This window comes from Ceratosolen solmsi, unplaced genomic scaffold (genome assembly GCF_000503995.2).
Source record: "Ceratosolen solmsi marchali unplaced genomic scaffold, CerSol_1.0 scaffold13, whole genome shotgun sequence".
NCBI classification, from domain to species: domain Eukaryota; kingdom Metazoa; phylum Arthropoda; class Insecta; order Hymenoptera; family Agaonidae; genus Ceratosolen; species Ceratosolen solmsi.
Window position 1 is genome coordinate 9664335 of NW_011948418.1, and position 15313 is coordinate 9679647.

General features: G+C 27.1%; 1 protein-coding gene across 1 annotated transcript in view; it reads left to right on the top strand.

The window, feature by feature from the left end:
- LOC105360299 (elongation of very long chain fatty acids protein AAEL008004) overlaps positions 1-15215 on the top strand; it is a 48689-nt gene extending 33474 nt beyond the window's left edge. Inside the window, 6 exon segments of the mRNA XM_011497176.1 lie at positions 1-145; positions 6940-7023; positions 11510-11566; positions 12282-12387; positions 13121-13423; positions 14944-15215. The exon segment at positions 1-145 is cut by the window's left edge and continues 10 nt beyond it. Coding sequence (XP_011495478.1) covers positions 1-145; positions 6940-7023; positions 11510-11566; positions 12282-12387; positions 13121-13423; positions 14944-15143 — 895 coding nt within the window. The 3' untranslated portion in view covers positions 15144-15215.
- Positions 15216-15313: the final 98 nt, after the last annotated feature.

The window sequence follows — 15313 nt, forward strand, 5'->3', positions numbered from 1 at the left end:
GCTCTTCATATGTCTCTCATACGTTTACATCGTCAAGGTCCTGGGCCCAAAGCTCATGGAGAATCGCAAACCCTTTCAGCTTAAAAATGTCCTTATACTTTATAACTTCCTTCAAGTCACCTTTTCGGCGTGGTTATTTTACGAGGTAAGGCAAATCAAAGCTGCGTTAGCTTCGTTTTTAACTCTGTCACGAGTGCAAGTGTGAGGTGCCGTGTTACGAGAAAAAACTCGTACTCCGTATAGTTTAAAGGTGACTCATTCGTTAACTTTATGTACATTTTTAACTTGGTAAAAAATACTTTTACAGGTTCAAAATATGCGTAATTTCAAAACGAGTTCTCTGTTTAATTCTTAACTGATGAAATTTAATTCCACACTTCGTAGGTTTAACCAGTTCCTTTATTCTAGCTTTATTACGGTAACCAATTAATTTTTATGTGAAATTTATGATGATTTACGACTTTCCCAGACTTTATACTGATCCAAATAAAATTAATTCCTTCGCCATAATATGTATCAAAGAATATTTAAATAAACCTCTTTTACGAGAGCTCATTTTTTATTCATACTATTATTGCTCGTTGTTATTAGCCTTTTTATTTCTCTGATTTTTACATAAAGAACTTTTTCGCCGGACGTTATAAATTAATTATCTAAATATTAACACAGTTTTTCTATTGCTGATAATTGAGACGGATTAAATTTATGTTTATATCAGTAGAAACCGTATTTATATTTAATATCCCATAAATTCCATTAAAAACATACTCGTTGAAAAATCGAAAATAATTAATCGTTAGTACAATGATATAAATAATTCGTATTGGCATGATTAATTAATGTTGATAATAAATTTAGAAATGAAATTCCACCACTAATTCTACTAAATAATCGATTTAATTCGATTTAATAATTATAAGCTTTTGACGATTTTACAATACAAGAAATTGGTATTAATATAAAATCTGGGAAAGTTGCTCATGCATTTGAAACAATGAAAATAGGCTTTTGAGCTTTATTTACCTTTACGATAACATGTACAATGTATGTGTGCTTTTCTATAAATAAATTTGTTTTTTTAATCGTTTTCATGATTATTGCCAAGCAATGTTCTTATTTCGAAATTTAAAGATTATCTGTTAATTTTTGTATTTAAAATAAAATTACCATCGTATTATTCATATTAATTTTTTAATTATTGGAAGCTAAAGTCTTGTTCTCTTTTTTAAACGTAAAAAATGTATATTATACCGCGTTAAAGTATGTTAAAGCAAATTTCAATGTGCACATATTATGTAATATGAATGTTTAAATTTTTCTTTTTTAAGGCTCAATTTTATTTTCATTATTATATATAAGTATATATATATATATATATATATATATATATATATATATATATATATATATATATATAATTACATGTTTTTTTTTTTTGTTGTTTTACTTTGAAATGCAATTTTGAACTTTTTCAGTCAAGTTTCAAAAATGATCATATTTCACGTTATGAAGGTTATTTAAACAAGTGATTGTATTCTTAAAAAAATATTGTGCATTTTTATATTTAAATATGTACGTTACTTTGAATAATAAATTTGTAAGTAATATCCATATAATAATAATAATAAAAAAAAATATATATATATATTCAAAAATTTAATTAAATTGATAAATCACGTAAATTAGGATTTAGATGGAGAATTCTATTTTACGAACATGAACTTTTATATATTGATATACTTAAAATGGATTTATTTCTCTTTCGTAATTCATAGCTGAATAATAAAAATTAGATGTTTTTTTTTATCATCCTGCAACTATATTATGATGTTGGAAGTAACTTTATACATGTCGCGATGTTATAGATATATTGATTCATTTAACACTTAATTTTATTTGTAAAAACATGATCAACATTTTTTTTAAATCAATCACTAGCTTAGATTTTTTTGTTTTGTGTTTTTTTTTTTTTTTTTTTTTTTTTTTTTTTTGGTAATAATTGCGCTTAAGCGATTGAATTATAATATATGATTAAGCTACCAGTATCAGAAATTTTAAGGATACATTTCCATCTAGAAATATGAAAAATGAATTATTTTAAAGAATTTACTAGCTATTGAATAATCAATAGTGTGCCTTGTAAGAGATGTAACAAAATTACGATAAAACAAAACATAAAACTTTATACTTACTTTTAAAAATATTTATAATCACTAGGATTTGTGCCCTATATTTTTACTTAAAATTGACATTGATATAGCTCCACCAATTTTTAATTTTCGCCCAATTATATATATATGTATATATATATATATATATATATATATATATATATATATATATATTATTGGATTACGCTTGACAATCTTGATTTTTTCAAAATTCTATTTCGAAATGTATCATTAATTTGAAACCGAACACATAAACAGTACGTTCCACACTTTTACATACGCGACTAATTGTTCACTGAAATAACGAATTGATGCTAAACCCATCTCTTCATAAATATGTAAATACTAATTTATAGAGTGCTTTGCACAAGGTTGTTTTTTTTTTGTTTTTTTTTTTGTTTTGTTTTTTAGATACTGTAATTATCGTCATTCGTGCTTTATAAAAAAAAAAAAAAAAAGAAATAATGAAAAAAAAAAGAAAAAAGAAATGGACGATTAATGAATGTAACCCAATACCGTATCGTATTGATTGTACAGTGTAATTGTATAACGCTAACTGGTTACAATGTTCGGGTACTGGTACTTGTACGCAAAAAGCACAATACTCGCGTGGCCAAAATGTACGAAAGCACATTGTTGGGCAGCATAATCCCTTAAAAACTTTTGGTAAAATGTACGCAGTGTCTGATGGGAGGTTGGTGGGGCGAGTATAGTTTCCGCTGCCAGCCAGTGGATTATTCCGACAGTCCGTCGGCCGTACGGGTGAGTCCGACGTCAAAGTCTTTTCTCTTTCAGACTGAAGCCGTATCACGATATCAATGACGATGACGACGATAACTGTGCCTGATATCTCACATACTTATCAATCTATCAATATAAAAATATATGCATCTTTTAGTAACGAATTTTCGTCGATTACTCGATGCGTGAATAAAGACGAAGACCAACGAGACGCATCACATTTGCCTCTCATTACCCTTGATAATTCGCCTTGGTTTTACGAATAAGCGACTCGTTGACATTCTACTTATTATTTTTATCGGAATGTACAAGCCCCCTCTGTATAAAATATATTCAAATATACTATATGATATAGCTTGGATCACCCTTGACTTAGAATAATAAAATTATTGCAATCTAATACTCCCAAATATGCTCAGAATTTTTAACAATTCGGTTTTCTTGTTTACAATTTTTCATGAATAGTAAGAAATTGAGATAATTAATGAAATAGTTCTTTTTCACTTTTAATATCTATTTATTATTTCCTGTTATTTTCTATAATATCGTGCCTCTAGAATGTGTAATGTAAAATTCTTTCTCCGGGTATTATGATCATAAGGTTTTAGCATTAGTTTTTAATTATGACTTTTAACACGTATTTATTGTATTAAATTTAATATTTATTTCTTTATGATCCATATATTGATAAGAAATTGTCAAACATCGAGTATAATATACTCTTTTTTTACGTTTTAAGTCTTCTTAATTTACTTATGAATATTTGAGCCTTTTGAGTATTTCAATTAATACTTGCATTATAATGTAATAATGAACAAAATATGTTAATGTTGAATTTACATAGAGCGCGTTACAAATATCATAGAATTCTATTATTTAAATAGTATAAATAATTTTACTTTTAATTAAATCGCGTAAATTGAATTTCAATATGTATATTCGCATATAATTTATTGAATAATCAAGTTTAATATGATTGATATTCTTCTACAGACATTGAAAATACCGTTTTTTGGTACATAAGAACAGTTTCCAAACTTGTTTATAAAGGAAAATATTATTTATAAACTCGTTTAGACTTTTTTATAACGTTCGTTATATTGTTCTTTTAATTATCAATACATTTTTTACTTTTAATTCATATGTATACTTTTAGACAAAAAGTAAGAAATAATTTTCAATTTGTTCAATTAATACATTCGCATTAGATTAATTATACTTCAATAATATAGATTTTGTATATAAGAATCTCATGTGTAATAGACTTCGTAACAATTAGAATAATACAAAAAAATTTTGTAAATTGTATATTATAATAATTCTATAATTTTATCGAATATGAAAAATCTTTTAAAAACTTCTTCAAATATTTTAAATTATTTCAATTGTATAACATACTTTTAGAAATGTTTATCTTACCATCATAAAAATACATCTTTAACGCGACAATAATAAATACGACAATGACTATAGTTCCAATACTATTACTCTAAATATATAAATAATATAATTTTATCATTTTTTTATTACATTATCTGCTGTATATAATATGATGAAATGAGATAATATTTATTAATAAAGGAAGTTTTTTTTTTTTATCCTCGAATCATTAATTTTATTGGTTATGACAAGGAATGACAAATTATTCGCTCTATACATTAATGTATGAAATAGTAAATTCAATTTTAATCAAAGTTATGACAATAAATTACAAAACTAATGGATTTGTCAAATATAGAACAATGACATCATTTATTCTATATCACTAAAATATAAGTTAGTATCTAAATTAATATGTGAAATAATATTTTTTAAGAATAATTTCCAATTTTTTATGTAATTAAATTCGATAAGATATCCTTATAATATCATTAAAAAAAAAATTATTTATTATTATTCAATATCATTAATGTTATTACCTATTGTATATACATTTATGCAGTATAATCTAGTATTAGATACATATTTTGAAATTCATATATTTACAATGACCAGAAATAAAGGGAGAGAGAGAGTACTTTTATGTACATAATAAAATTCATAACAAAAAATAAATTTAATCAGGTTCATACTTTTTAAATTTAATATCATAGAATATAAAATGTGACAATTAATTTTAATGTGATATCAAAAAGAACTATTTCTGAATACAGTATCAATGATATTTATGTTTTTAAAAATGAACGAAATATTGCTTACGTTAAGAAAAAAATATTTCATATATAAATAAATTATGTGTATAAAATTCGAGCCTACTCATTCCCAATTACATGACCCTATAGGCTAAACTAAGTTATTTATTTCTTAATGGTATGGATATGCATCAAATTATTAAATTTATTACAAATTCTAATGGTAAAATCATTGGTAGAATTATTCATAGAATACTAATTTCTAACATCTATGTCATATAGATCTATCTTACTTGAATTTTGCGTGAATAGTAGTAGTAAAGGAAACAATACGTATTCGTGTGGCGAACAAAAAATTTTCTATATATTGTTCAAATGGAATTGCAAAATTGGCGGCGTGTGAATATTTATAATTAAGGTAGTTTTCATAATGAAAATTTAATTATTATAATGTAGTTATCGATGATCGAGTCATTAAATATTTAAGTATCTAAATTGCATAGATTGATATTCTAGTTGACTAGAACATAAATTTATACATGGAGTATTGATGTTCAAATAAATTTTCTTGGGTAAAAAATATTCCTTCTAGAATTATTATCCTTTGAATTATTGACAATAAATGATTTTCTAGTGGTTGCTGTAAATAAGTTTTATATTGAAATAAATTTAAATTCATAAATGTTATTTCAGAGCATAGAAATTCTTCTCGATTTAATTATAAAACAATTATTATATTCTGTAAAATATAAAAACATTTTGTATATAATAATTATATTATGGGAAAATGAATGAATATTTTGATGCTTACTCACACCTACGAATTTTTATAATTAACATTATTTTATTCTTAAATCTATTTATTTAAAATTTTCTTTAATTTCTACTTAACAATCTATTTTACTATTTATTTCAATATATACGCAGTGTATATATATATATATATATATATATATATATATATTATATTTTTGTTTATATTGTTATTCACTACATTGAATTGCAAATAAAGCAAACCGAAGACATTTTAAGAAATGGAATGATATAATTTAAAAATTTATTAAATGGCTTTCTTTATTATAGTATTTTATTATTAATTGTTTAAAATAGCTATGTTTAAATACTTTTAGAGAAATTAACGATAACAAATATTCAGCGTTTTTATTGATTATAAATTTTTTTTTTCTTTTAATTGTTAAATCCCTTGCAATAAAAAATTAAAGTATCAAGTAACTAAATAATTCAGTGTTCAACTCTTGCTAAAATCCAACTTTGCATTAAATTTTAACTAATATTTATTATTTATTTTTACCTCAAAGCTTTTAAAAATATCATATCCACGAGCCTCTATTCGAATTAAGCGATTGCCAATGGTTAAACAATAAATAATTTACATAATCTTTCTAATAAATATGCAGAATTCAATAAATCGACTAATATCGATGTTTACTATTTGACAAAATTAATGCATTGCAATATAAATACTTTAATAAAGTAAAACATAGAGTAGAAAAAAATATTTGATTACATTTAGTAATGTAACGTATCGAAAGAGTTTTCAATTTTATTTCTAAAAAACGTCTTCTCCCAAGGCTTAGATAATAATAACCTCTTCACCACTCAAGAGCCAACTTATACTCGATCATAATATTAATTTAAGGCTATACGCTGCATCATGGTATGCATTCTTTGTAGAAGGATAATAGGAAGGAAATCTGCAAAGGTGCAATGGGCGCAATAGAGTATATTCTATGAACGGTGAAGGTAGAGCGACACTTTGCTAAATTGACAAAAACAATAACAAAGTCATGATAAGCCATGGCATTATAATTATTTTTCTCTTGCTCCTCGATTCTGATCTCGGTTCGATGGCCTTTGGGCGGTTGTGGTTGCAGATAGGAATGTCCGGATGGCTGACGGGCGACTATTCTCTAAGGTGTCAGCCGGTAGACTACAGCGATCGACCCCAAGTATTACGGGTGGGTTTACCCAGCGCCTTATTAACCACCGTTTCGCACCCCTGCACTGCTCCACTATATCTACTATAACTTGAGTTTGCATATGTATTTGATAGCGTGTCTGTTTTATTAACTCCGTAGACTGAAAAATGTATAGACTGAGAGAGAGAGAGAGAGAGAGAGAGAGAGAGAGAGATGGAAAGATAGAAATTTGTGACAGTATAAAATGAATTTATTACAATCTACATTCGTTCAATTTTTCTTATTATTATGTTGAGTTTCGTTATAGAGTAACAATTTCCCGAAATTTATATTTCATTATTAATTGATTCCAATTAAATATATAATTCTATTATGTATATATATATATATATATATATATATATATATATATATATTTATTTATTTACTTTTCTATATAATGTATTGGTTAGTATATATATATATATATATATATATATATATATATATAAATTTATTTATTTACTTTTCTAAATAATGTATTGGTTATTTTTTTCGATTTTGTTCTTAAACCGATGAAAAATCAACGAAATAACTTGAACGTGTAATATCGTAGATAAGAAAAAAAATAAAGATCTCATTGAATGTTCATAAATTAATCTTCAAATTCTTATATTTTACATTACCGGGGAATATTTTAAATACAATTTTATTTTACATTAGTAGAAAGTGTAACATGTTCATTGAGTCATAGGTTAATATCTTTCCTCTCTATAGATATTAAATTTGCTATTACTTCATCCCACTCCATATTGCACATCATTATTGCTAACCTGAAACAACACTTAATTATGCAATTGTAAATATTATACATTTTTTCATTTTTGTGCTTTAATTGCTTGTAATGTATTACATAATACAAAAATAATATCAATATGGTAGATTAAAACATAATTTCACTCGTTTTATTTTTGTGTATATGTTCCAATCTCATTAAAATTCTGTATCATTTTCACTTAAGCCAGTATGCATAAAATGCTTTAAATTATTACCAATCGTATATTTATTATACGAATTATTAATTCGAACCAATTATTTCATTACATATTTGTTATTAATTGATATTTGATATTACTGAAACGTATTATTTTTGCACTTTAAATACAACGTAATACATAATGCTTAATGTAATTTTGCTTCAAATACAATGTTTACTTACGAAACGAATGAGTTCTTTTTTCTTTTGCTTGTTAGCAATATTTGATTAAACTATGCTTGTTGATACTAATCTATTAGAGTAAGATTTGCGTGCATTGATAGTGAAAATTATTTATACACATACCAACCATAATCAACAACTATGTACACTCTCTTACATCGAGTTCAATAAGCTATTGGGATACAAAATACTATATGTAGCATTATGTTTCAAGCTAAGCTATACATTTTTATATGGCATTTAATTTTGCGTCGATGATCTATTCCATTGAGCAATTAAAAGGAGATATATATCCCAAACTGCTTGTAATTATCATTATGTTATTTTTACATTAAAGAGACTGATTATTATAATAAAAATCTTGTGATTAAGTATATACGAATATTAATGGATAATTGCAAAAATAGCCAGTAAAATGATTGCAAGATTTTTAATTACGAGTATTACAAGCATATATAATAAAAATGGACTAATAATATTGAGTTTTGAAACAAACTGAAATATTTACGTTGTAAAGTGGACACTTAAAGAATAAATTTTAATGATGCTTAAAGGAATTGGTCTAGTGTCAATATGTTAGCAAAAAAAGTTTCTAAACTACAAAAACAATCAAATAAAAGTATCGTTCAAGGGGGATCGTCCAAATTTTAAGTAAAATGAGATCTTTAGCTCGGTCGATCCATAGATCAATTCATTTAAAGCCGATTGAACAGCAGCTGCACAAGATAAATAACACCTACGTTGCGCCAATCTATTAAGTAATGCCATAAGCTTGCCCCACCCATTATTTCTAGTTCAATTCGCTGAATTTGGCCCCGTGGCACTTACGGTCTAAAGCTCTTATCGATATTCGAACATTTTCAGCTGCATTTTTACTAGATGTCAACGCGAGAGCATTTAGCTTGTTTATCCCCTCCCCCCTCTCTTGCATGCTCGAAACAAGTGAAAGCGGCCGGTTTTTGCTGAGCGCTCCGGTGTACGAATGTCAAGTCGCAGTAGGTCTAATCGACCGAGTCTTATTCGGATTTATGAATATACGATTATTGAGCGAATGTAGGTTATAGAACGTAATGATCGGTATTTGTTATGATGGAATGTTAATCTCTTTGCCGGTAGCACGAGGTTTCCCTTTATAAAAAAATAAAAATAAAAACAAAAACAAAAACAAAAAAAAAAAAAAAAAACCCTTTTTACGTTCACAGACCTCGTATTTTAATCTTCCCAACGGATAATATAGCCATTACTTTTAAAACAACAATTTTAAGATTTATTTACAGTCGCCGATGATATCTAATAGATCGATAAATGAATAACACTTAAATTACAGAATTTTGTACTCTTAAGTTACGAATCCACTTGACTACATTAGTAAAATAATTTATAAAAACTATTCTCGTTTGAATTATGTCCTTTGTAAAAGAACTTTTAATAATCGCCCATTGAATTTCATTAAATTAGAAGTATTTAAAAAGTGACAATTCCGTGTAAGTTTGAAGAATGTAGAATAAATTTTGACTCTATAATTTTATATTTATCGGTCATTTACTGAAATATTTCAATATTTTCATTGTGTCATTGTAAAACCTTCATTTATTTATTTTGTTTCTTAATAATCTCGTAATCAATTTTTATTTCATTTTTATTAATATCTATTTTTCATAGCTTTTACTTAAAACATGTATGCCTTTAGTAATGAGTATACGAGAAAAAATTATAGGTAAAAAATTAACGAATATATAATTAGTAAATAGATTTGGAATGAAAAAAATTTTCTTAAAATCTAAATTTTTAAAGTTAATAATTAAAAATACATTAAAATATTCTAAAAACATATTTGTATAATTGTGGAACAATTTAATAGTTAATTTTATTTTACGTAATTTTCTTGAAATTTTAAGTGACTTTACGCCACACTCGTGCTGTCATTATTCTCAAATTACAGTCTCAATATTTAAAAAACCATTTGATTTGATTGTTAATAATTTAATAATTAACGCGGATCATTGATGTAAATGATCTTGAGATATAAAACTTTCCAATTGTCTATAATTTATAAAAGAAGAAGAAAAGTACAATTTGAGAACAAAATATACTACAGTAATATCACTACTGCACGCTTTATCACATACATGCGTTGGTGTGGGAGCACCTAAGTCATAATGATTGTTCCACCCGTATGCGCACGCGCGCAGAAACGCGCGCGTACGCACGCACTCACTCACTCACTCACTCACACAGACACGCGTGAGCTTCTTTTTAGACTGTTGCAATTAACACCACGTAACACCACATGCTTCCACTTGCAAGAGTATATTATCTCCTGTCCATACGAATCACTTGTAGGTGACTAAAAATACTTACGACACAAGTGCGCACGTAGCAGCGATTCCGATCGCAAGAGTTACCATATTCTCATCCATTGCCAGATCACACGCGTGCACACGCACAACACGTTCATACAACTGTTATTCGAGCTGTTTGATTATTTTGCTGGGCAAAAATTTCATTATTATAAATTTTTTAATTGTTTCATTTGAGCGTGGCCTAATTGAAAAAAAATAAAAAAATAAATAAATAAAAGAACCAGCTTTGGCTGATAGATTTTTTTTTTCTTATACGAAGAATTTCATGGCTAATGCCTTGGATGATTACTGCGTAATTGGTAATAAACTTATAGCATTTTTCTTAAAAAAAAAAAAAAAAAAAAAAAAAAAAAAATAATACTTCATTTTGTGCATTGTAAGACATATTCTTTACGCTTTATCAGAATAATTAAAGTCACAGCGTTCATTGGATTATTTATTCATTAAAAAATTTTAATTAATTAACTTTTTTAATAATGATATTTATATATTTATTAGCCAAACAAATAAATCACCAGTATAATCAAAACTTTTTACAAAACATACAAAATATTTTTATGACCCTGACACGCTGATCTACAATCACTTTTTATGATGCACTTTTACTGACTTGTCTACCAACAACATATAAAATCAGTATTGAACTTTAATTATATTGTGCTTTGTGATTTTTTTATTCATTCATGCAATTGTCTTCTAATAATTCTTTTTTTTTTTTTTGTATTTTTTGTTTTTTTTTGTTTTCGTTTTTTTTGTTTGTTTTTTTGTTTGTTTTATTTTTTGTTTTTTGTTTACAAATTTACTAACTATACGTAGTAAATAAATGAATGTCAATATGAGAATAATAATTAACTGATATTGTATTTTGTTGCTATTTATATGTGATACTAAATAAATTAATGTCTAAGCGTTGAATACTATATTTGTACTAATAAAATTTTATTTTTATCACATCGAATATTAGATGGTCCACGCAAGTTGGTGGTACTACTTTTCGAAATTTACGGAGTTCATGGATACGGTAAGCGATCTAACGTTTAAGTAAATTTAAATATTGTTTTATTTTTCATTATTATTAAATAAGACTTTTTTAATTATAATAAGCAAAGATAATTCTGTAATGTTTATGTCGGTTGAGCCCAATGGGTGGAAGAAGAGAATATTTTTTGTAAAATATTGAATAGCTGCATATTCAATCTTTTATTTTCTTAAGATTTATAATCCTATCATTAATTGACGCATCTTGCAAAATCATTGAATTTGCCAAATCCTCGATGCATCTACTTATAAAACATCTGTTTCATCTGTAATTCTTTTTCTAACAATTAATATATAATAATTCGTCATTAATTGATACATCATTGCTGAGCATTTGACTTTAACTAATGAAACAATTTTTTTCTAAATACAAAAGTTCGTATTTACATTTATACAAAATATTTTTACGTTTATCTTCAATGAAACTGTCGAAAAATGTTTCTTGTTTTACGCACTTGATAACTTTTAATAGATTTTAAAGTTTGCATAACATTTAACCATCGAGATATAAATTAAGTTTTTTTTTTTTTTTAAATTTTTAATGAAAATTCTATTAATATTTATTTCAATCATGCGCGAATAGGAAGTATTTTCAAGTGAATTATGAAAAGGAATATTAATGAAATATGTTGATAATTAATGAAGTTTGAAATTACGGAGGTAAACAAAAATCCATCATTCATCAACATTTTTTCCAGATATTCTTCGTACTGCGAAAGAAGAACAATCACGTGTCTACGCTTCACGTAATCCATCATGGCTGTATGCCGATGTCTGTTTGGTTTGGTGTTAAGTTCACACCCGGTAAGAAGTGATTTTTATTCTCATATTTAGATAGATGTAAAATTTTATCACAAAGGCTCGATAGAAATTCATTGAAAATCTTAAATAAACGAAAAGATAATGTTTATCGATGTCATTTAATAATTACGCGTCTTACCTCCAAGAACATCCGCGCCGTCCATTCATCACGATGAAGAATATTTTTAAATCAATTAATTCATCGAATTAATAATAATAGTGAATAATACTATTATTTAAAAATTTTAACTTTCAATATATTTAAGAATAATATTAATAATGTTTCTCGAATCTTTCTAATTTCAGAAATAATGTTATTATTTCTAATAAATATCTAATAATACTTTAGATCCGTTGCAATGAAGGAGGAGAAACGTAATTTCATTACAGTCTTTACATATTTTTTAAAATAATTCATTCAATTTGTACGTGATAGACAAAGTTTTTATAATTATCAAAAGCACATGGAAAAATCTGCTTCGAGTCTCGTTAACTTAATATTAATAACCACAAGATTAATTGTATAATAGAAATTTGTTTTAGGCTAGAGTTTGTGAAATAAAATTGTCAATTGAGATAAATAAATACAGTGAGATGCGAATGCCAAGCAATTTAATGTACCGCTCGTGTATTTAATGAGTAAATAACGAGTACAGAAAAATGAAAAATTGCGACGCAACAAAATCGAAGCAATAGCTCCATTAATCTGGATCGTAATATAATTATTTCCCTTAAGGTGGTCACTCGACCTTCTTCGGACTGCTCAACACCTTCGTCCACATAATTATGTACACGTATTACCTACTGGCAGCACTTGGACCGAAAGTTCAACCTTACCTGTGGTGGAAAAAATACTTGACCGCTTTCCAGATGTTTCAATTTGTTGCCATCATGATCCACGCTTTCCAACTTCTTTTCATCGACTGCAACTATCCCAAGGCCTTCGTATGGTGGATCGGCATGCACGCGGTTATGTTTTTCTTTCTTTTCAACGAATTTTATCAGCAAAGCTATGCCCAGAGAAATCGAAAAGCTGCCGGTAAGCCGATCTTTTAATTCAGATTTTCTCAAATTTTCAATATATCGACAACTATTACCTTAAAAAATTCTCTTTATTCTCTTTATTAATCTTTTATCTATATTTGTATTAATTGAAATTTATAATCAGCGATATTTATGTTGATTAAACGAAGTTAAATTTTGCGCATCTGAAATTATGAGTTAGAAGGAACTTTTTCTAAAATGAACTCGTTTGGTTAAAAAGTAATAACAATAAATATCACAATAAATAGCAAAAAAAAAAAAAAAAAAGAAAAAGTTAATTAGCTTGCTTACTCGTTTCAAACAATACAATATTATGACTCTATTATTTGTATGTGAAAGTACTTTAGAAATATGTTGCCATATATATATATATATAGATATAGATATATATGGAATGGTATTACATTGTAATATCTTGCCGTTCTTGAAATAAAGATACCAAGCTTCATTTTCTAATCTACATATTATTGATCGAATATAATTGTAGATAAAACATAGATAGTAACATGTTGAAATAATAATGCCTACAATTAAAAATATCTACATTGAAAAAGGAAAATATTTTCTATAAACTGAAGTAATGACGTAATTGTTACTTCCAAACATTTTATGATAAAAATTCAAAATTTATTTAAAAAAAAAAAAAAAATGCCGTACTTTGTATGTTTAATTAAATATTTGGTTCCATTTTGCAAAAAAATTATAATATATTTAAAAGAATATATTCTTGTTGGTTCGCTCATACAAATCGGTGTTCTAAAATAATTGTTTCATATCATAATCGATACATGTATTATTTATAATGATCAAATGCCAGAATTCCAGAATTCCAGAATTTAATTCTTCAATCGATCAATTTTCTTAATATTCATGGGAGATTTGAAATTATCGGTCTTGCTTATTAAATGCAAATTAACTTTTGCTCTTTATTATTCGAATCGCTTGATCTTTCGCATTTGTCCGTTGCTATTTAAAAGATCCAGTTCTATACAATCCTATACAGATCGATCCTATACAGTTCGTTTATAAAATGTCTTTTAAATACGCAATTAAAAAAATTGGCTGCGTATTAAACTACAAGTCGAGGACAAAGAAATTATAATGTATCGCTGGCAAATCGAAGTCTAAGGTTTATTTTCTTCATTTTGAGCAAGTAGCTTGTAAAAATACAAGCAGATGTCGCAAGCAAAGAAAATTATATTCTATTAACAATTACATTATCATTAAGAAATATATTATTTTTTACAATTTCGTTATTAAAAAATTTTTTTCTTTCAATGTTGCGAAATAATAACATAATGATTATATCGATTATGAAGAATTTAAGTGAATAAACTATGGAACGACAAATTATATGAAATTAAACAAATCCCACAATCGCGCAATTTTCCCCTGAATTTCATTTGTTTAATTTGTGGATACATTGTATTGCCCGACCAATCTTCAAAACCTCCCCTCGTAATCAAACAGCAAATATCAATTACTCGGCGCTAAATGTCATAATTTTGTTGGCAGCGGCAGCGAAGGTAGCGGCTCTGTCCACGGCAAACGGAGTTTCTGCCAACGGGAAGCTGTCGAACGGAAGCGTGGAGCACGGGATGAGACGGCGCGAGGCGGCTGATTACTACGTCAAGGGCGACAGTATTGCCGCCTCGGAGCTTCACCTGCGGAAGCCAGCGTTCGGAACGGCAGCGGCCGCAGCCGTCAGCGAGTAAATCGAGCTCCGAATATCCCGGAACTATCGACGTTGTTCAATAGCCTCCGTTCCTTGTGCGGGTTAATATGGGAGAAGGAGTAGGAGGAGAAGGAGGAGGAAGATGAGGAGGAGGAGGGGAAGGAGGAGGATGATGATGATGATGAGGAGGAGGAGGAGGAGGAGGAGGAG